The 23,206-nt window shown below is 40.6% G+C and overlaps 1 protein-coding gene across 1 annotated transcript in view; it reads left to right on the top strand.

The window, feature by feature from the left end:
- Nucleotides 1-13,306: 13,306 nt before the first annotated feature.
- The window catches only part of LOC311049462 (uncharacterized protein), a gene marked incomplete at its 5' end in the record, with an annotated part of 43,340 nt that continues 33,440 nt past the window's right edge, over nucleotides 13,307-23,206 (top strand). The window contains 2 exons of the mRNA XM_084063037.1: nucleotides 13,307-13,531; nucleotides 17,519-17,807. Of these exons, the coding sequence (XP_083919163.1) occupies nucleotides 13,307-13,531; nucleotides 17,519-17,807 (514 nt within the window). The remainder of the gene's footprint in view (nucleotides 13,532-17,518; nucleotides 17,808-23,206) is intronic.

Genomic DNA, 23,206 nt, shown 5'->3' with positions numbered 1-23,206 from the left:
ATCTTATTTTAATCAGTGGTGGAAAAAGTACTAAATTGCTTTACTTAAGTAAAAGTATCAATACTGCAATGTAGAAATACTCTGTTATAAGTAGTAGTTCAGAGTTCAAAATGTACTTGAGTAAAAGTACAAAGTATTGGCATCAACATGTACTTAAAGTAGTAAAAGTACTCATTATATAGACTATACCATTTCAAGTTTTCAAATGTATAAATATCTATTGAAAATAGCAGATCTACAAGCTCACATTGTGAGCTTATAGATCTACAATAAATATGTGTATATGTATATTGTATAAATATCACATGAAAATAGCAGATCTACAAGCTCATAGATCTGCAAGCAATATGTATAAATATTGCATAAATATGTATAAATGGCAGATCTAGAAGCTCACTCGACTATTTTCAAATGGCCGAAATGTATATACTGTAGGGCTGAAGTGGTTAATGTACGTAAAAGTACAATATTTTGCCTCTGAGATGTAGTGGAGTAAAAGTATTGGAAATGAGAAATACTCCAGTAAAGTAAAACATCCTCAAGTGTACTGAAGTACAGTACTTCAGTAAATGTACTTGGTTACTTCACACACTGCTTTTTATGTGTGTATTCATAACAGCAATAAAAGTAAAATTACACTTAAGTTTTGGCTAATATGTTGTCTTTCATTTTTTTTGTCTTATGTCTAATAACTTATTACATTTTGTAGACTTGTGTTGAGAGAGCTGGGGCTAACAGGTGTGGTGTCCCCTGCCCGAGCTGCCAGGAAATGGGAGAACCTCAAGAAGACCTATATATAAGGTTTGGATTCATTGTATTTAATAACCCTAAATGTAAGCATGGATGAAATGTCAGTTTGAGTATTTTTTTTTTGCTGTATTCAGCATTTGAAATGAACATTACATTAATTTTGCTCTACAATTACAATGTGTGCAGGATGTCAAGAAGCCACCATCGGGGAGTGGCACTGAATCAGGGGAGAAGACCGCAGCAAACTGGAAGTGGTACGAGCCCATGGAGGAGGCGATAGGTGGCAAGCCCTCCATCACACCCCCCTTGCTTATCGCCACTTCATGGGCAGAGAACCCGCCCAGCTCAGACTCTGCTTCATCATCTAGAGCCTCCCCTGATTCAGTGCCACCAGGGCCCACAGAGAGTCCAGTCCCAGCTAAGAAGCGCCGTGATGGGGTGTTGGAGCTACTGGAGAGGGCAGAGGAGAGAGATGAGGAGAGGGCAAAAAGAGAAGAGGCAAGGGAGGAGAGAATGCTCAGTCTCCTCAAGAAAATTGTGGAAAAGATGTAAAAAGAAGTGTTAGCATCTGTCATTTTTTATTTTAACCATTATCTTATACTTTGGCTATTCAAAAGTAGCAGATGTACAAGCTCATAGCGCGACACTTGGTGCTGCGCTATGAGCTTGTAGATCTGCTATTTTTTTTTAAATCATGAATATTTTGTGCAAATCTTTGAACACATATTTGTAACTCAAATGTTTGCTTCTGGGAGTCTACAAATGTAAAAATATGTATTTTTAAAAATGATATGTATTTGGCCAGACCCCCACCTATTTGAATCCAGGAACCCCCAGAAGCAAAGATTTGAGTTAAAAATGTTTGCTTAAAAAAAATATATATTCATGATTCTCGGGTGTTGACGATTTTTTGTAAAAATTATATATATTTGGCCGGACCCCCACCTCAAAATATTTTATTCCAGCGACCCCCAGAAGCAAAGATTTGAGTTAAAATGTTCGCTTTAAAAATATATATATTCAAAGATTTGCACAAAATGTTCACGATTTAAAAAAAAATAGCAGATCTACAAGATCTTGCTATTTCAGCTATTTTGTTTTATTTTTAAGTATAAAAGAGGTTACACAGGTGCGTTCCCCGTTTTAATGGGTTGAACCCTGGTTTAATGATTCAGGTCCGAAATGTGACTCGGGACATTGCACTTTCTATGGCAGTTAAAGTATTTTTTGTTGTTGTTTCTATCTTGCACTATTTATTGTGGCCAAAATGTAGCACAATGTTGTTGTTTTTTTGGGTTGTTACTCTCTTGTTAGAGAGGCCAATTTTTATATGTTATGTTTGTTTTTTTTTTACACAATTTACCTGGTAGAGGGGTAAAATAGTTCAATTCATGTAGTTACATGCAAAATTCATGTTGTTACATTGAAAACCAAAGAATTACATTTGAAATCATTTAATTTGTATTGTCAAAATAAATGTTTTCTAAACTGGATGAACATTTCTCATATGAATTCATTACTCACACTATGCTATGACTATTTCTACAACTATTTACATGTTACATCTTATGAATACTATATATTTCAATAATCATTGCTACTATATTATTTATATATATGCCATATTATAAATAAATCATGAATAAATAATGACAATATAAATATGGCTATTTACATTAGGTCTGTAACTACCTCATTCAAAATGCCACCCACAACTACAAATGTAAAAATATGTATTTTTAAAAATGATATGTATTTGGCCAGACCCCCACCTATTTGAATCCAGGAACCCCCAGAAGCAAAGATTTGAGTTAAAAATGTTTGCTTAAAAAATATATATATTCATGATTCTCGGGTGTTGACGATTTTTTGTAAAAATTATATATATTTGGCCGGACCCCCACCTCAAAATATTTTATTCCAGCGACCCCCAGAAGCAAAGATTTGAGTTAAAATGTTCGCTTTAAAAATATATATATTCAAAGATTTGCACAAAATGTTCACGATTTAAAAAAAAATAGCAGATCTACAAGATCTTGCTATTTCAGCTATTTTGTTTTATTTTTAAGTATAAAAGAGGTTACACAGGTGCGTTCCCCGTTTTAATGGGTTGAACCCTGGTTTAATGATTCAAGTCCGAAATGTGACTCGGGACATTGCACTTTCTATGGCAGTTAAAGTATTTTTTGTTGTTGTTTCTATCTTGCACTATTTATTGTGGCCAAAATGTAGCACAATGTTGTTGTTTTTTTGGGTTGTTACTCTCTTGTTAGAGAGGCCAGTTTTTATATGTTATGTTTTTGTTTTTTTTACACAATTTACCTGGTAGAGGGGTAAAATAGTTCAATTCATGTAGTTACATGCAAAATTCATGTTGTTACATTGAAAACCAAAGAATTACATTTGAAATCATTTAATTTGTATTGTCAAAATAAATGTTTTCTAAACTGGATGAACATTTCTCATATGAATTCATTACTCACACTATGCTATGACTATTTCTACAACTATTTACATGTTACATCTTATGAATACTATATATTTCAATAATCATTGCTACTATATTATTTATATATATGCCATATTATAAATACATCATGAATAAATAATGACAATATAAATATGGCTATTTACATTAGGTCTGTAACTACCTCATTCAAAATGCCACCCACAATTACATTACATTAAATGACAGAAGAAACAGAATTAGAAGATGGGGAACTGATTAGTGCTGCACTTGCTATATTGAGAAGACAGCTTTTTTCTTTCCGTCTACATCAAAACAAAAGCTCAAAGCTCAACACTATAGTGAAGCGTTGAGCTTGTAGATTTGCTGATTTTGCCTAGTCTTCCCAGTAGTTCAAGTGTTTAAACATAATCATGTTCATTCAGGGCTTCAGGAGGGTTGGCTGGGACTGAGAGGGCTGCAGCAATGCGGCCACGCAGCTGTTCCCCATCCTGCTGGTCCTGTGGTTGCTGACCACCCTCATTTGGCTCCTCTTCCTCTTCCTCAGGCTCAAGGGTATCTCCAGCTTTGAGGCAAAAGTTGTGCAAAATGGCACAGCAGGCAATGACCTTCACCGCAAAAAGAGGGTGCACTTCCAGGGCCTTGAAAAAGAGGGAACGCCACCTGGTTTTCAGGATGCCAAAGGCCCGTTCAATGACAGAACGGGCCCTTGCATGGTGCCTGTTGGGTGTGATCAGTGCAATTGGGTCAGACAGGCAGGGATAGCCACCATCCCCTAGGATGCAGTAGCCCTCAGGTGGGTACAGTCTTTGGACATACATTGGGGAGTTTTTCAACACCCGAGAATCATGGACTGAGCCTGGGTATCCAACGAATATGTCCAGAAAGATGCACTCACTGTCACACACTGCCTGCATCTGGATCGAATGGTATAGCTTTCTGTTAAAGGAGACACACCATGAATTTCACTTTTTTATTTATTTTTTTGGTATTTTTTGGGCTCCCCAGTGTCTCTTGTACCCCAACATTTTTTTTTAACATTCAGTCATTCATTCTCATTTCAGAGATTTTCAGAATGGGCGTGTCTGAACAGGCCATCTCAGAATGGCATGTTTGCTTACATCACGAACCATTCTGCCCATGTATTTTGACAGACAGAATTGCTCAGTAGCACCCCTCTGCCCAACAGGACGTTTTGGTATTGCAGCTGAAAGTGCTTTATAAGCCTGAGAGAATTGACTTGGGATGAGTATATCTGAGTGTTGATTTAGGCTCAAACCTTTTGAAAATGGTTTGAGGGACATACACCATATGATATTAAATATCAAATATTTTGTTTTAATTCATGGTGTGCCTCCTTTAAAATAACACTGGCCATCTTTGCTAGGGGGCTTTATTCTGACATGACATTCATCAATGCTGCCCACAACTCTGTTGAATGCTGTGTTTCCAGCACGATTCTCAAACCCCAATCCAGTTACTGGGATTTCATCAGGGGGTGGAAAAAAGATGACCCTGTTTTTGATCCTGATGACCTGGTTTGCAACTCTATGGACGATGTCATGCACCGTGGAGCGTGGGATGTCAAACGCTTTAGAGACCACACGGTAGGAGGTTGCACTTGCCAGCCAAAACAGGAACACGAGAACCTCTAGGTCATGACCCCAGCCGGGGTCAACTGGAGATTGGAGGGTTCGCACAAGAATGCCTATTGAGCGTCGGGAAAGACGGAAGTCTGGACGTAGGTCACTCTGGCCATTAAAGTACAGTTTCAACACTGGAACATGGCGGTTCACAACGCAGTACTGATCTGGGCGTTCACTCTGCAAAAAAATAGAGATATAATCGTAAATAAATAAATATAATAAATAAATGATAATGATAAATAAAGATAGTCTGTTAACATGGGGTCCTGAAATTAAATATGTGTCTAAACAAAGTTATACTACAGTACAAAGTAGTTGCTTATAAAGTGTAGTTGCTTATATGGGCTTCTTTCTAAAGTGTAGTTGCTTATTTGGGCTTGTGTAACCCTTTTCCTCACTATAAAAGGGCCAAAAGTCTCATATAATAAAACAGGATCCTGTATTCTCTGTTGGTGTTGAACTGGCTGATTCACCTAGTTTACCAGTACTAATGCAGGCTTGGGTTGATAGCAACAGAATACTTATGGTGCGGTGCCTCCACTGGAGATTACTAACCCATAAACTATGAGCTTTCTTTGTATTCCCCAGAAAATGTGAATAGTTAGTAACAGTACCAAAATGTACAACCTCAGAATAGTAAAAATAAATCGCTCAGGGCAACCATATAAACAGAATAATAAACAAAGGGATTTATTCTGTTTCTTTTTTGTTTGAGTGGAAGTGTGTGTGTAAAGGTGCAATGGTTGACAGCAATAATTATTTCAAAACAGTTGACAATAAAGAATTAAACATTGAATTTTAACAAACCTCTGCATATAAATCCAATAACACTTATTAACCTTGAAATAACACTTTACCCTTTTTTCAGGGATATTTATCCCAAACAAAACACAACAAGTGTGTGTGTGTGTGTGTGTGTGTGTGTGTGTGTGTGTGTGTGTGTGTGTGTGTGTGTGTGTGTGTGTGTGTGTGTGTGTGTGTGTGTGTGTGGTCACAATTCACACAGAGCAAAAATGTTCAAACCCTAATACCAAGCGCTTGGATTTTGTAAACGGTGGGGCCCATACGTTGGTGCACAAAATAAAAGCAACACTTTCAGTCAGTGTCAGTTATCCTCCCTTTACTCACGCCTCCGTGCGAGTCACGGCCAAGTTCACGAGGGCTCCACGGGCTTGAATGAATGAGCAACACGGTATATTCCACAGGACATATTCCACCGCGGCGCACGTCCCGTCTCCAACGCAGCGTTGACGCGCGACCCGTCGGCGACTCCTCTTCTCCACTGGGTCTCCTGGTTAAGCCACGGTCCGCGGTGTTACTGTCCTCAGCAGATCGAGCAGACGTTTAACGTAAACGTCCCCGAAAACAAGCTTGTAAACAAAACACCGGACGCGTCGGTTCTCCCGAGACAAGACTGAACTGGAGAATAGTTTTTAGCGAGGCACTAGACTTACAAACAAAACAAAATAAGACAGAATAATTGTGCCAATACTGTGAATGTCTTTCAGTCTCGATACCCTCGCTTTCTTAAAGAAAGTGGCGCTTTTCCTCCCAAACCACAATCAGATTATTCCACAACTCTCCTTTTCTTTGGCGCGTTAGAACAACAAGGAAGTCTCTTTCAACAACAGGTTATATTATTGGCTTAGAATATGCCAACCCCCTCGCACTGATACCACATTGGCACAAAAACAGGCACCAGTAGGCAGGAAGCTATATTAGCAAAATAAAAGCTGATGTTAAACAACAGTGCATTGCTGAGAGAAATTAAATAATAAACATATGCCAAAATAATAAACATATTCATTTCCTATATTTTTGCAGGGCTCTACACTTGTTTCACCTGTAATAGTTCACTAATCTAATAATAAATAATACATACGTAAACCAAGAACCTATCATCAGCCAACCTTGAAACTATACACACTATAGGATGCCAGGCCAACAATGACCTGGCATCTGTCTACATAACATGCCATCTAAGTTACATTTTAGCCTTCGCATAATCCTACAAAATGTACTTAGTTACTTTACACCAGTGGTTCTCAACCTTTTCAACCCGGGCCCCCCCAAAAATAATCATATTTGAACCCTGATAAGCACTTGGAATTAAGGAGTTGAGGCATTCGATTTAGATGCCTCAACAGATCGATATTGTGAAAATAGCAGATCTACAAGCTCACAGCATGTGTTGTGAGCTTGTAGATCGGTTATTTTCATTGTTTTGCCTCTTTCTTATATGATTTCACAATTTGGTCAAGGTTTAACCAGTTTTTATAGTAGGCCTATAGTTTGTTGATTACTTTTGACCCTCCCTGGGGGTCCCGACCCACGGGTTGAGTACCACTGCTTTACACCACTGCGTGTGCCATGTTTAATTTGCCCAGGAGAGGGTGTAATTTGCTACTATGACAGCATTTTGTTCATATTGAGAATTACTTTTTACTCACAATTTGACGTCTTTGCAGTGCAGCAAGTGCTGCACTTCTCAGTTTCCTCTGTCTTCGAATTCTATCTGTTTCTCCGTTTCATCACAAGTAATTGTATAATAGCAAAAACAAACACACAAAAATGTACAGGCCTATTTGGTGCCATTTTCCAATGCTTTGTCACCGGAGAACAAATGATTAAATGGCTTAAAAGGCTTTGAAGACAAAAGATGCTTTAGTGACTTGTTTTTCCCTCTCTTTTCTTCCCAACCTTCCACAGCCTCGAGTGGTCGAGGCTGTATGGATCTCAAAACAAATGATAGTCACCCGAAAATATATGTGCATTTATTTGCTTTATTTAATGCACATATAATATATATATATATATATATATATATATATATATATATATATATATATATATATATATATATATACAAATTATAAAATTTTATTATATTTATTTGTTTATTTATTTACAATAATTATACTATAAGCTAATATTTTATTGAAATTTGCAAGAATAACCTATTGAATGTGAATTGTGGCATGAACACATTTGTATTAACCTATTTATTCATTCATTCATTCCTTCCTTCATTCATCCATGAATTAAAAAAAAAAACATTCTATTTATATAACATTATATTGCTGACGAAGGCGGTCGCACTTTTCTTTCCTCCTGACCCTTATCTCTCCACTCCTCCACCTCGCTTCTCTACACTGTACCCACGAACAATCCCGGGTGTAAAACATGGAAATTCTTAACTGGTCGTTAAACGCCATAGACCAAATTTTCTCAACTCGGAAAACTGGACCTGAGGACCCCAAATGCCCCGGTGGGACCTTTCTGGCCGGATACATGGGCGATGCCCACTACAAGTGGCGAGTTCTGTGTCTGTCCATTTTGTCTATCGAGGACATTGAAGATGTTTATAATTTTGTCTTTATGATAACAGGTTTTTTGCTGATTGGAGCGGGCATTGCACTTGTGTATCGAAAAATTGGCAAGACAGCTGCCCTGGATGGAGCCCCCAGGCTGCCTGTAATGATAATGGAGATTGGCAGAGTGCTGACAACTCAGGCGGGTGTGACCGCTGAACTGAAACGCGACACGAATAACATCGTGGACAACATCACCGAACTGAGGCGCGACACGGATAACATCGTCAACGAGAGAGTCCACAAGCTGGACATCAAGCTGGACACCATCCTGGCATCGATCTTGGAGAGAGAGTCCAAGCTAGACACCAAGCTGGCGTCTCTCTCTGAGAAAGAACACATGTGGGAAAACATCAAGACATCGATCTCGGACCTGAAACGCGTTGTGGACGACATCTCGGCCAGTGGCCGCACAACGGAGATCGTCGCTGACCTGAAACGTGTTGTGGACGTCATCTCAGCCAGTGGCCGCACAATGGAGATCATCGCTGAGAGAGTTACTGCTCTGCGTGGCTACAATGTGGAGAAGGACCCCCCCCCCCCCAAGATCACCCCCCCCCCCCCCCCCCCCATGGCCACCTGTTGTTATGATTCTGGGTCGGAACCCAATCAAGGCCGTCTCCCACAGCCTCACAACTCGCTGTGTTATCGCTCTGACACCAGCGCATGAGATAACTGGACTGGGTGAAAACACCAAGGACAAACTTCAGGCTATACTCTCTACACACACGAACACATGGTTCTCATGAAGTTAACATAACCCGCACAGACACACGCCTTCGCTTCCTCGCACCCGCTCCTCCCCCCCCCCTGCTCCTCCCTCCCCCCCTGGGCTCCTTTTTTTTTGCTCTCCTCACGCACTGCCCCCCCTTGGGGGGGTTAAGGTGTACAGTTAAGGTGTAACATACGTACGTACGTACATACATACATACATACATACATACTTGTACTTGTACTATTGTATTGAGTCTTGACATTTTTTTTTAACATTTTGAATAATTTTGACAACAAAAATCTAGTCTTATCCCCCATAAGACAATATTTATGTTGTTGAAATTATTCAAAATTTTTCAAAAAAAAAATCAAGACTCTACAAGTACATGGCACCACATATTTTCAGATGGGGGTCCGCAGCCAGATACCTATCAAATTAGGGAGACCTTGACATGAAAGTGTTTGAGAACCAATGGGCTACAGTAACCGAAGATGTACTGCCCTGCCAAACTGTTGAGGTGGTGTCCAGCAAATGGCGTGGGCTTCAGAGATAATTGGCAGACTTTCTGGGGGAAACCTGCTCTGATTACGAGAGCCGGCATACATCCTCCTTTGGATGGTGCAGCTCTCTCACATCTAGAAATATGATCCAGTAGGGTTGCCAAATCCAGAATTGGAGAAACGGGACACAAAAAAAAAACCGGGACACATGTGTCCCGTTTTTTCGGGGGGTTTTTCGGTTTTTTTTTCGGGTTTCCCGCGGATAAAGTTACTTTTTTTGTTACTTTATTTTGGTTTTAGGGTTGGGTTAGGGTTATGTGATTTAATTATTTTGGGGGAAGACCCGACTTCTCCTCTTTCATTATCACCTGCTTCTCCACCGGCAGCGCTCATTTTCCCACACGACCGAACAGGCTGCTGACATGCCACACAAACAATGATGCCGCGCCCACCGGAGAAAATCACACGCACGCGCGCGTGCGAGCACTGTGCCTGCCCTGTCAACTGAGCGGTCCTAGCGCCCTTCGCATACAGCACACAAACACGCAGCCAGACACACTGTATTGTGCGCAAACATAAATATATTTTTTATTTTTCCCTTTACACCGGAGTCCGGGACAAACAAAGTCCCGTACGGGACACGCCCCTTTTGGCTCAACGGGGCGTCCCGGCTAATACGGGACGGTTGGCAACCCACACTTGAACCCTAGCATCCCTATTCTGTGGGCTAGCATTCTGCAAAAAATGTGTGTGCTTGTAGATTGTCATTTTATTTGGCGAGGAAATTTGGTGTCGAGGGGGAAAAGAGGGGACCAAGTACATACTGTAGCTATCACAGCCCCTATGTTGTGAATAACGGGACGTTCCACCGTGCCTCGAGCCTAAATCAGGCTGGTCCGGTGGATCTCAGGAGCCGACACATATAGCTGAATAAAGAAGGCACTGGAACAACTTGGAAGATTGGAGTCTTTTTCTTTAATAGAACAGGGTACCAAGCAAGAACGACAACATTTAAATGTCTAGTACATCTTCGCCAGGTCACGGTGCCTTCTTTATTAATCCCCTACGTTGTGTTTTGTGTATTCTGTCCACATCTATGCAGCCTCGAGGTTCTCATTTATACTTTGTTGTAGGGGTTACGTAACGGGCCAACTGAAATGATGCATTTTCAACCAAAACAGGGGTCCCCATTAAAATGTATTATTTTAGCATCACAATCATTTTAAACACTTATCCATATCGCAATTCAATGCATCCTGTGAACGCATCATGTCATGGAGAAAGCTCCACCATTTCAGGTATTTAAAGCCCACAAATAGCTTCATTGTGTGCTTTTATATTTAAGTCTAACTGTAGCTGTGAGGCGAACTTTGACAGTATTTAATGTGAACACTTCCTAACACAGTATTTGTGTATGATATGAGTCCCTTTACATTTAAGTAATATTTGCCTTAATGAATTGTTGAATGGAGAATATGTGAACCTGGAATCAGGACTACGAAGTAAAACAACATTGATGTCGTTTTAGATGTGGGATGACAGCAAGTTACTTATGATATAAGGACTGCACAAGTTAACATAAAACACGGGCGAAATGGATTTAGGGCGAAATGTCTGGTTACCTCGCCGGGCAGAAACCTTTTATCTCTGTATTCTAACTTTTTGTGTTTTTTCGTAAATAAATGCCCTACTTGATTAGCCTAAATAGTCCATGAGCCAGACAAGATTTCATTACCGAAAGAGTGGGCAAAACCAAACCTATATAAAATTGTTCATAGGGTCAGTATGAGTAAATAAATATATGATAACCTCTCCACAGTAGCAGCTTTTTCACACATTTTGTGATTTTCCCCATACGTATGTGACCAGGGCACTTAGGCCCGGAAACAGGATACCAGACTACGCCACTCTTTTTTTTTTTACATGTTCTCCATCACCTTAAGTTTCATTTTGGAAGGGGAGCCACACCATCAAGATGGCAGAAGGCGGCCATCTTGGATTACAAAGATGGCCACCATGCAATATATATAAAAGCCAATATCTCAGCTTCCAAGCCACTTAGAAGGTCAATCTTGGTGTCAAAATATACATTTTCTGGGACAAGGAATGCAATAAAACTATAGGGAATATCAATAAGTGACTAATTCAGCCAATATTAGATCATTTGGTAAATTCTGGCAAAATATGTACACAACTATGCCCGATGGATTCCTGTCCACATCCGCGACGTGGAAAGCTTGCCAACGTCCATTCATGAGGAATTTGCAGAACATGGTCATTGGGTTGTTCCCAAGACCACAAACAGATTCTCACGCATACCAATAGACCAGGCTCATGAGCAGAATAATGATCTGATGAAGGGCTCTGGAGGTGCAGTCGGACTGACCGAGAATCCCTCCGCATTCAAGAGGTGGATGATCGCAGGGCCTGAACAAGCGCGACTCCTAAAAGAGTTTGAGCATGAGTATGAATTAGAAAAAGGAAATAAACAACACCACCATGAAGAAGGAATGGCTACACAAAAGACATTCAAAGAGCAAACACTAGCACTTGTGAACACCATCAGTGGGATGGGCAATCCGTTCCTAGACGATAGCCACAAGCTTCTAATGTTGGACACACGAAATGTGATTGACGAGTCAGTGGTTAACACAGTCCGCACTGTGGAATCAGTGGGCAGAGAACAGTACAACAAGTACCATAAGACAGTGATCATGGACCGCACACACTCCATTCATGAGCCCATCAAAAATAACTTACTGCCTCTCTTCAGATGCCCGACACTCAAGATCAAGACCAAGCAGGCAGGGCAGATCTCAATGTTGAAAGATGATGTGGCACTCTTCTCCCGGTTATATATAGCCATGCAACACAGAGAGGGGAACATGAGCACCTTCTTTAAACATGAAAACCACCCATACCCTCCCTCTCTATCTGACAGAGGGAAACTATGGCTGGGAAAGAAGTCAGATCTGCTAAATATTCTGACACAAGAAGAACCTCCAGCTACGTTTGATGTCAACATACTCGATGGAGCTGCTGTGATGCACTTCCTGTCCACTACCAACATTACCACATTTGACGAATATGCCAGTTGTGTCTTTGTTCCCCACATCATGAAACACCTGGAGATCTCCAAAAGAGTTGATGTGGTCTGGGATACTTACATCACCAGCAGCATAAAAGAGTCAACGAGGGAGAAGCGAGGCAAAGGGATACGACGGAAGGTGGCTGGTCAGAACAAGCTGCCGGGGAATTGGCCAGATTTCCTGCGTGATCCTATAAACAAGCAGGAACTCTTTACCTTCCTCTCTGGGGAGATTGCATCCACCGCCTGGCCAGAGGGCAAGCTGGTCTTCATCACATCTGGCATCACAGTGGTCGGCACAGACACCAGCCACTCCATGCTGCCATGTAACCACGAAGAGGCCGACACCAGTATAGTGATTCACCTGCTTGATGCCCTGGAACATGGCTGTTCTACCTGCTTGATACGCACTGTGGATACGGATGTTGTCGTTATCCTCATCGGCAAGTTCCATGCCCTGCTCTCCAAGTATCCAGCTGCAGACATCTGGGTTGCTTTTGGCACTGGCAAGAACTACACCTATGTTCATATAAACACCATCTGCCATGCTCTGGGCAAAGACAAGTCCACAGCACTTCCCATCTTCCACTGTTACACAGGCTGTGACACAACATCAGCATTCTGCGGGAAAGGGAAGAAATCAGCATGGGTGGCGTGGAAGTCCTACCCTGAGGTCACCCAGGCCTTCAACTATATGGCAGAAAATCCATACACTTAAGTGACCATAGATGCCCAACACTTTCAGCTTCTTGAGCGTTTCACAGTCATCATGTATGATAAGACAAGTGATTTAGAATCTGTCAATGAAGCACGGCGAGAGTTGTTCTGCCAGAAGAACAAAACGATGGAACACATTCCACCAATGCAAGATTCACTGTTGCAACACGTGAAGCGAGTTGCCTACCAGTCTGGGATCTGGGCCACGTCTGAACTGGCCCAGCAGCCGACACCCAGTCCAGAAGGATGGGGATGGACATTGGATGACAACAACCAGGTCTGGCTTCCTGTGTGGAGCATTCTACCGATGGCGTCAAAAGCCTGCAATGAACTGGTCAAGTGCGTTTGTAAACGTGGTTGTGGTGCAAGGTGCTCATGCAAGAAGGCACACTGGAATTGCACAGATCTTTGCAGTTGTCAATGTGACAGATAATTTGAATGTCAATTCACTTCATGCTCCATGTGTCTGACTGCTAACCAAGTTGAATATTATGTAAATATGTTGCTAGAATGACCATATTTATTTGATCTTGGCACAAATAAAAATCTAGTGGTATTCTCAATAGCTTTATTGCATTGCTTGACCCAGAAAAAAATATATTTTGACACCAAGATTGACCTTCTAAGTGGCTTTGAAGCCGAGATATTGGCACTTATAGATATTACATGGTGGACATCTTTGAAATCCAAGATGGCCGCCTTCTGCCATCTTGATGACGTGGCTCCCCTTCCAAAATGAAACTTATGGTGATGGAGAGCATGTAGAAAAAGTTTGGCGCTTTTGTCAGCCGTGTCCATATTTTTTTGTTAACAGCCCTCACTAAATGGGGCAATAGCCTAGAGTACCAGTAACCGAGGGGGCATAGGTGTCCTTACACACAGGAGGGAGTGAGGGAGTTAGGAGAGAGGGGTTTCACTGCCACCAAAAGCACACAAACGGCACACGCACTAAAAGACAAGAGAAAAAAATGTTAAAAACAACACAACACTGAATTCTTAAAAACTAAATCAGCATGCAGCTAAAACAGTAAATCATGCACTAAAACTAACACAAACTCCAATACAGCCTATCACCAGTGACCACCCACCTGTCGGGACTACAACTATAGCCCCCTAGCACTGGTACGGCCGGAGCCAAAGATACCTCAGTTTATACTATTATATATCTATTATCGAGCAGCTGGTTTGCAAAAATACAATAAATCAAAATAAACAAAAATCAAATAACCAAATCAAATAACCAAAAATAAACCTAAATCAAATAACTAAATCAGATAACCAAAATAATAAGGACAAAAACAGCAGCGACAAACGGAGATTCTCCTAACAAAACAAACATGACATAATTAATAACCTGATCAATAACATAAAACAAGCTACAATGTGCGCAGCGCGACTGCCTTACCTCTATAAACAGTTAGAGCAGCACAGACTGGACAAACAGACAGACAGCACGCCACGCACACCTCTCGCTTACGAAGAGAACAGGTCGGGGAGGGGGGAGCAGTGAGCACCTGCAGAGTATAACAACATTAAGTTTTGCTGGGCTCACACATCAATATACCGTTAACACATATAGTTACATTCGGTACCTTAAACGAGACGCTGAACCGCGATGCTCACAACCCACGACCAGGCAGACGGACAAACGCCAACTAACTAGCGGCCGCGTACAGCTGCCTATTAATCAGCCTGGTGATTACGGGGGGCGTTGCTTTGCGTTGCGTTGCTAGGGGCAACCAGAGAAGCTCAACCATAGAGTTAAAAATAATAGAGAGGGCACCGGATATCGCCTCCCGTCCACTTGCATTGAGTTGCTCACACAGCGCATGAAGCGAATTCACCCCTTCTTCCGGGTTGTAAAGTGTGATGGGCGTAGCCTATTTGGGGCCACTGTGATCCGTTCTGCGTCACAGAAGTGACGCGTTTTACGTCACAGAGGTGCGCGTCCCTGTGCGCAAGCTTGTGCGCAAGCTCGTGAGTCAAGCCCATTGGTCGAAACCGTTTTTGCTCGTACATTTGCAGTGGCCCCATCCGTTTTAAGCTGCAGTACCTACGAATGGCCAGCATGTCCATTTCGCTTCAATGCAAGCACTGGGTTCTGGGGGCTTGAGCTCAACCCACTACACATACATGACAGGTGAAAAAATGACAAAATTTAAAAAAGAGTTATCATGAAACTTCCTGAGTTGATTACTTACATGAAGACAATGATTTTTCGTATTACAAGTTTTCTGAAACTGTATATTTAAATATGCAAATTATGCATTTAGTCCATGAGCCAGAGCCCCAAAATTGAGCCAGATATTGAATATTCCCTCGTTAAAAACCTTTGACTCCGACATCTTAACAAAATGAAATAAGTATGTTGACTCTGGCTTTGTCCAATGTTTCAATGTTGATTCTGGAAAATTATGCAAATGTGGGCATATTTTCCTAATGCCTAATTTGCATATGTAAATATACAATTTCAGAAAACTTGTAATACGAAAAATCATTGTCTTCATGTAAGTAATCAACTCAGGAAGTTCCATTATGATAACTCTTTTTTAAATGTTGTCATTTTTTCACCTGTCATGTACGTATGGGGAAAATCACAAAATGTTTGATAACCATGAAAAAGCTGCTCCTGTGGAGAGGTTATCATATATTTATTTACTCGTACTGACCCTATGAACAATTTTATATAGGTTTGGTTTTACCCACTCTTTCGGTAATCATTTGTCAATTTTGGGGCTCATGGACTAAAAGTAGGCCTATCACACAATATTTGCAGATCTGCAAGCTTGAACCGGGGCGCGAAGCGACACGTTTTGAGCTTGTCGAGCTGCTCCCAAACAAACGGTTCCACAGTTTGGGAGCCAGAGGGGAGAAGAGTCTTGGGCGTGTGGAGTGTTGCTCCAGGTCTTTTAGGGAAGGTTGTGACAGCATTCCTGTGTAGTCCTTTGCAATCCTTTAGTAACAGTTATGTTGTGTAGTTTGTATATGAGGTTGAAACATTGTATGTTGTCCAAAACTCCATTACAACAATTTGATCATTGTACTATTAGGACTTTGAAGATGTTGATTATTATATATATATATATATATATATATATATATATATATATATATATATATATATATATATATATATATATATATATATATAAAAAGAAAAAGAACAACATAGGTTACATTAACCACTTCAGCCTTATATACTTTGGCTATTTGAAAATAGACGATCTACAAGCTCAAAACAGTTTTGCGTTTAAGCTACATTTGAAAAGATTTAAAATGGGACATTCTGCTTAATAAGTACTTTTACTTTTGGTACTATTAAGTCATTTATATTTTGATGCTAATAGTTTTGTACTTTTATTCAAGTACATTTTTAATATCGGACTTTTACTATATTATTCCTGCATTGCGGTATTGATACTTTTACAGAAGTAAAAATAAGTGCGAGTACTTGTTCTTCCACTACTGAGTGACAGTTACACACTCCCTCCACGAGGGGGCGAAAGCCAACAGTGCCTGGATCCTTTACTCCCCCATGTATGCATGCTTGAACAACGTCGACCCGGACCTTATACCTCTATGCCCGGGACGAGCAGTGTTGCCATGTCAGTTTATTATAAGCGAATTTGGGCTTGTTTTTCTGGAAAGTTGCTTGTAAATATTGGCGGTTGCGTTTTTTTGGACTTGTTTCTTAAGTGTTTGCTTATTTGGTCTTGCCTCGTAATGTTGTTTAAACCAGTTTTTCTCAAACATTTTCAGGTCAAATATTTCATGCCAGGGACCCCATGCAACATTTGTGTTACAATGTTCCACGTTTAAAAAAAAACTTTGGGAAAAATAGCAGATCTACAAGCTCACAACTTGTCGCACCGCGACACATTGTGAGCTTGTAGATCTGCTATTTTCAAATAGCCAATGTATTCTTCTGCCTACTCATGTCCTAGTATGAGCAAATAGGGGAAGGGGATCAACGACACGTCGCGTAATTTCTTTGTTTAGCCCAAAAAAACGCCAGCTGTGCCGAAATGGGGCCAATCAAAGGCGCTTATTGGTCAAAAACCCGGATGTGTGTCTCAAAGTATATTATGTTTTAAGGGCGAAGGCAAGGCTCACTTCTTTTTGGGGTTTGTTTTCATAGAGGTAGCTTATTTCTCTCTCGCAAAACCTGGCAACACTAGGGACGAGGAGTAAGCGCTAGTTAGTTGCGTAACTCAGGACAACAAAGAGTCTCAACAAAAATGTCTCATAAAGGAGATAAAACGAGTCAAATGGAGTCTGTACGGCTGTCGTCCTGTCGATAAACGAACACCTGACGTCGGTGGGAGAGGAGATATTATTGTGTGTTTTGGACGAACAGCAGCGTGGTGGTGCTTATGATGTCTGTCGTGTGAAGCTTCGTGTCAGAGTGTTTGTGTCGGAGCGCCTCCGTGCGGCTGCAGAGTTCATGTGCAACCTCTTCCAGAGAGAGATGGAGACACTAGAAACTCTGCTGGAGAAGCAAAACAAACTGCTGGACGTGATGCTACAGCCACACATCAAACTACACAGAGCAGGTTGGTTCATTATGCTTCATTTCATTACCATGTTTCATTACCATTCATGCCAGGGACCCCATGCAACATTTGTGTTGCAATGTTCCACGTTTAAAAAAAAAACATTGGGAAAAATAGCAGATCTACAAGCTCACAACTTGTCGCACTGCGACACATTGTGAGCTTGTAGATCTGCTATTTTCAAATAGCCAATGTATTCTTCTGCCTACACATAGGTCATGTCCTAGTATGAGCGAATAGGGGAAGGGAATAGGGGAAGGGGATCAGCGCGCGTGTGAAATTACGCCACTGGGGGGGCCTTTGATTTGGTGGTGTTCCACGGCCCTGCGGGGTCTTAATGCGGCCCTGTAAGTGGGAACACCCTGAGCCCCCCACCTCACGTGTAAAATACACTTTTTGGGCAGATTTGGGCAGAAGGCATATTACAATTCAATTCAAACTTTATTCCAGACACTCAGGGGGTCCATAGAGCATATATAAAAGCACAGCATACAAATACAATGAAATAAAATAAAATAAAAACGGCACATAAAACACAACCATACCATTCAAAGACATAAAATCACACATCTCTCCAGTGTTTCCGCAGCCTGGACGAGTACCTGAGACAGCTTTTCCCAGGATTGACTATATCCTCAATAATACTGTTCCGGGACTCATCCATACATGAAACCATACATGGAATGTCTTAAGAGGGCCTCACAAGTGTGGATACCACATGTCACAAATAAGTGACTGGCACTCTGCCATCTAGGGACCTTAAGTAGAATCCTCAGGGCATCATTGTATGCCACCTTAAGCCTTTATACTACCCTTCTTGTATGTGCACCACAAGAAGGCTGTATACATAGAAGTGCAAAATGCTTTAAAAAGCGCACACTTAACGGGATCAGAACACATATTGAACCTTCGAAGCAGCATGTTGGCCTGGGCATAAAGTATACAGCACTGCCTAGACATATCTCTATCACCTTGGAGATTGTCGGAAAAAATGTGGCCCAGATAACCGACCGACTGTCACTTAGGTAGATGTCTGGGAAAGCCATTTTTTTGTCCTCATGGCTTCTCACAATCATGACACTACTTTTAGTTTTGCATTATAAATAATGTCATGATCAATGACATTATTTAGAAAGATTAACTGTTCCTAAAATAAATAAATACAATATTTAAGGTGTTTTCAATTTTTAGTTTTAGTTATAGAGGGCAATTATAATGTATTAAAAACACTGGTGAGGCTGCTTTCTGGGTCTATGGCCCTAAGTTGTGGAATATATTACCACTAGAGATTTATATATACCAGAGATACCACTTAGATTTAATTAGATTAATTTTGTATTCAAGTTTTGTTTTTATTATTTTTATTACTTTTATTTTGTATTGCTATTTCTATTTTTTTATTGTGTATAAATCTGCCCTATGTTTACTTGATGTTTAGTTTAATTACATTGTTTAGTTATGTTTCTGTTTGACAATTCTTTTTCTGGCATTCTACTGTTTATTGTCTTGATGTGAAGCACTTTGGGTTGCAATTTTGTATGAAAGGTGCTATACAAATAAAGTTATTATTATTATTATTACGGGGCCAGGCTTCCAGCATGGACCCGTGTTGTTATTGGTATTATTCCGTTTCTTTTTCTGCCACTTTTGGCAGTTCTGGCTGAACCGTGCAGTCGCTTTTTATGAAACTCGGCCATATGATATAGTCCAGGGGCCAACACTGATATTTTCACAAATTGGTACCACCTAAGGTGACCGTAAAGTTTTTGTATTTTTGTCTTCCTACATGTCTCTAGTTTATATTTTGGTATGATAACCCTTCCAATCTTGTAGCTTAATGGCAGTTATCACTACCTACCGGCTAATGTATCCGGTAGGAGACACAAAGTAGAATCTTTGTGTCTCCTACCGGAAATACACCCGGGCATCAAATTATTGCGACAAAAAACAAAATATATCCATGTATTCAAGGCTTCATGGGGTGTGCAATTGATAACTTCTCAGATTTTTGGTGTTTGCAAAAAGACTGCTTTCCATAAGCTTGTAAAAGTTGACCCTCCTTCGGTCTAGGGTGGTCATAGCTGAATGGGTAGAGTCCCCCTGGGAAACTTAAAGGTTATTCATTTTCTATCAATTGCACACCCCATGAAGCCTTGAATGCATGGATATATTTTGTTTTTTGTCCCAATAATTTGATGCCCGGGTGTATTTCCGGTAGGAGACACAAAGATTCTACTTTGTGTCTCCTACCGGATACATTAGCCGGTAGGTAGTGATAACTGCCATTAAGCTACAAGATTGGAAGGGTTATCATACCAAAATATAAACTAGAGACATGTAGGAAGACAAAAATACAAAAACTTTACGGTCACCTTAGGTGGTACCAAAATATGGCTTGGCCCCTGGACTAATAGATGGTCATGAAAAACAATCAAGAAATAATTCTCACAATCTTTCGTCAAAAGGTGGCGCTATAGCACTCAATTGAAAAATGCCAACTTTGAACAGGTACAACTCATGCCCTGTTTCACCTACAGCCATGAAACTTCGATGCACACATGCGTCTCCTCATGCTGAACAACTTTCACACTCTGACTTTTGACCTCTGACCTTTAGATCTCCCACCATTTTGAATTATATGAAAAACAGTTAAAACCTATCTCCTCCTGGGATTTTTGAGTAATCTGCACGAAACTTTTTACACATGAACTTTGGACCTATACCAAAAAACGTTTGCAAAATATTTTCCATAAGTGAAAAAATGAAGCTTTAATGAGCCAATGAATATTGCAGTTTTATGACAATTATTCATCTGCCCCTAACACATACATGCAGACTTACCATTCTTTGAAACTTTGCAGAAATGTAAAGGGCCATTCCAAATATCACTGAAACCAATCTTACTCCAATTGGTCAAACGGGGGCGCTATAGCAATTTTTTGAAAATTGAAACTTTAAACAGGCAAAAGTCATGCCTCGTTTGGCCGACAGCCATTAGACCTGCTTACACATGTGCCTTGACTAATGAGGAACACATCTATCACGTTGACCAGTAAGCACCGCCCTTAGATTGTCCGCAATCTTGAGCAGTTTGAAAAACACTTAAACCCAGGATTTTTCAGCTATTTGCGTGAAACTGTATGATCAGTGTGATCTCTTTTTTCAGAGGTTTGTCTGTTGGTCCAATAGCGTCCCGCTTAAGTGTATGTCTCACAACCTCAAGGTCACAGGTTCAAGCCTCACTTGGTGCAGACTTCATCTAAGTTGCATTTCACACAACATGACTATCAATGAATACATTTGCAATTGTTAAAGATAACATGAAATACTTAATTGAGTGTTTTTTACATACTTCATTGTGAAAATAGCTGATCTACAATCTCACAACTTTTCAGATAGCAATGAGAGTATGTTTTTTCAATGTATAACATACTTCATTGTGAAAATAGCCGATGTACAATCTGACAACTTTTAATGGTTTGTGAGCTTGTAGATCGGCTACTTTCACTAGTTTTGGTTCTGAGGAGATGTACAATTTCTTCATTGGTAAATGGTTTGTGAACGAGTGATCTTAGTGTTAGTGAAACAGGGGCTTGGGTCATGACAGAAGGCAAGAGTTTGTGATCCTCAACAGACAATATCAGCCTGGACAAAGATATATATACTCATTTAAGTTGAATTGCAAAAAACATGACTCAATCTATTCCGTTTCCATGGCTCTCTCTCTCTCTCTTCAATCTATTCCGTTTCCATGTCTTTCTCTTCAATCTATTCCGTTTCCATGTCTCTGTCTCTTCAATCTATTCGTTTCTATCTTCAATCTATTCCGTTTCCATCTCTCTCTCTCTCTCTCTCTCTCTCTCTCTCTCTCTCTCTCTCTCTCTCTCTCTCTCTCTCTCTCTCTCTCTCTCTCTCTCTCGGCCATAGCTGAGTGGTTAGGGAGCCAGAGGCTCTGGTTGCCCCAGGTACGATTCCAGGCCAGGTCAGCAAATGTGTCGATGAAATGAAATTTGTCCCTGAGCAAGACTCTTAACCCCTAATTGCTCACAGGCCCTCATTGGAAACAAGACCGCAAGGACTTTCATGAACTGACTGTTAAAGGAATTATCATTTCTCTTTCTCTCTCCTGGCCCCGTATTATCGCTGCTTGCAGCTATATTTATTATTATTACTCTCCGTAGGAGAGTTTTGTTTTCACTTTCTAAATATGACACACCGATTGGTCAAGCCTCACGTGACACGTGACAATACGGTGAAATATTGTATAAATACATGGCATCACTTTGGCAGTGTCTTTGCCACTGCCAAAGTGAGGTAAGACAGGAACCATCACGAAATGGCTGCATGGCTGATACATAATTGGCAAATAGGACAGATAGGACACTTATATAGACAGGAGGGATATGACACTTACACAGACGGATAGGACACTTACAGTACACAGACAGGACGGATAGGACACTTATACAGACAGGAGGGATAGGACACTTATACAGACAGGACGGATAGGACACTTATACAGACAGGACGGATAGGACACTTATACAGACGGATAGGACACTTATACAGACAGGACGGATCGGACACTTATACAGACAGGATGGATAGGACAGTTAGAACATAAGAATTAGAACATTCCCAACATTCCCAACACAAGTCTGGTAAGAGTGAGGTAAGACAGGAACAATCACGAAATGGTTGAGAAATGGCGGATACTGTAACAATTGGATAGGACACTTACACAGACAGGACGGATAGGACACTTACACAGACAGGACGGATAGGACACTTATATAGACGGGAGGGATAGGACACTTATACAGACAGGACGGATAGGACACTTATACAGATAGAACATTCCCAACATTCCCAACAGCGGAGAGTTGTGCTCCGAGGAGCACTTTTTCTAGTTATTATTGTTATTATTATTATTATTAAGGCTTATTAGGCAGGGATCCTTTTAACAAGCGTACCAAAGTGTGACGTTACTGCAGCTAGAGGGTGCTATCCCCCTGGATCACTGAGTTCTGTTTTATATTGAAACTCCCCATAGAGAAATCTTAGATTGTGTCATATAAATTATAAAGGTAAATAAATAGTGTTTGCACTTTCTTCCTTTTTGGTCCGGACATCTACATAAGCGTTCAGATTCATATTATAATTATGTACGTCCCCTCAGAAGGGCCTGTATATTCCGTATTGTTCAATAAGAAGCAATTTAATCCGATCGGTGTCCATTTTCTCATAGTTATAATAGTTATAATGTATCAGAATGCAATACTGATACACCTCCCAACCAATAGGGTCGCATAGTTGAAAGGATATGGAGAAAATGGCCACCAATGGGATTAAAATTATTTTTATTTTCCAATATGCAATATAAAGGTACTTCTGAGGAG

This window comes from Gymnoscopelus microlampas, assembly GCF_963454915.1.
Source record: "Gymnoscopelus microlampas genome assembly, chromosome: 7".
In the NCBI taxonomy this organism is placed as follows: domain Eukaryota; kingdom Metazoa; phylum Chordata; class Actinopteri; order Myctophiformes; family Myctophidae; genus Gymnoscopelus; species Gymnoscopelus microlampas.
This window is presented reverse-complemented; position numbering and strand designations above follow the sequence as displayed.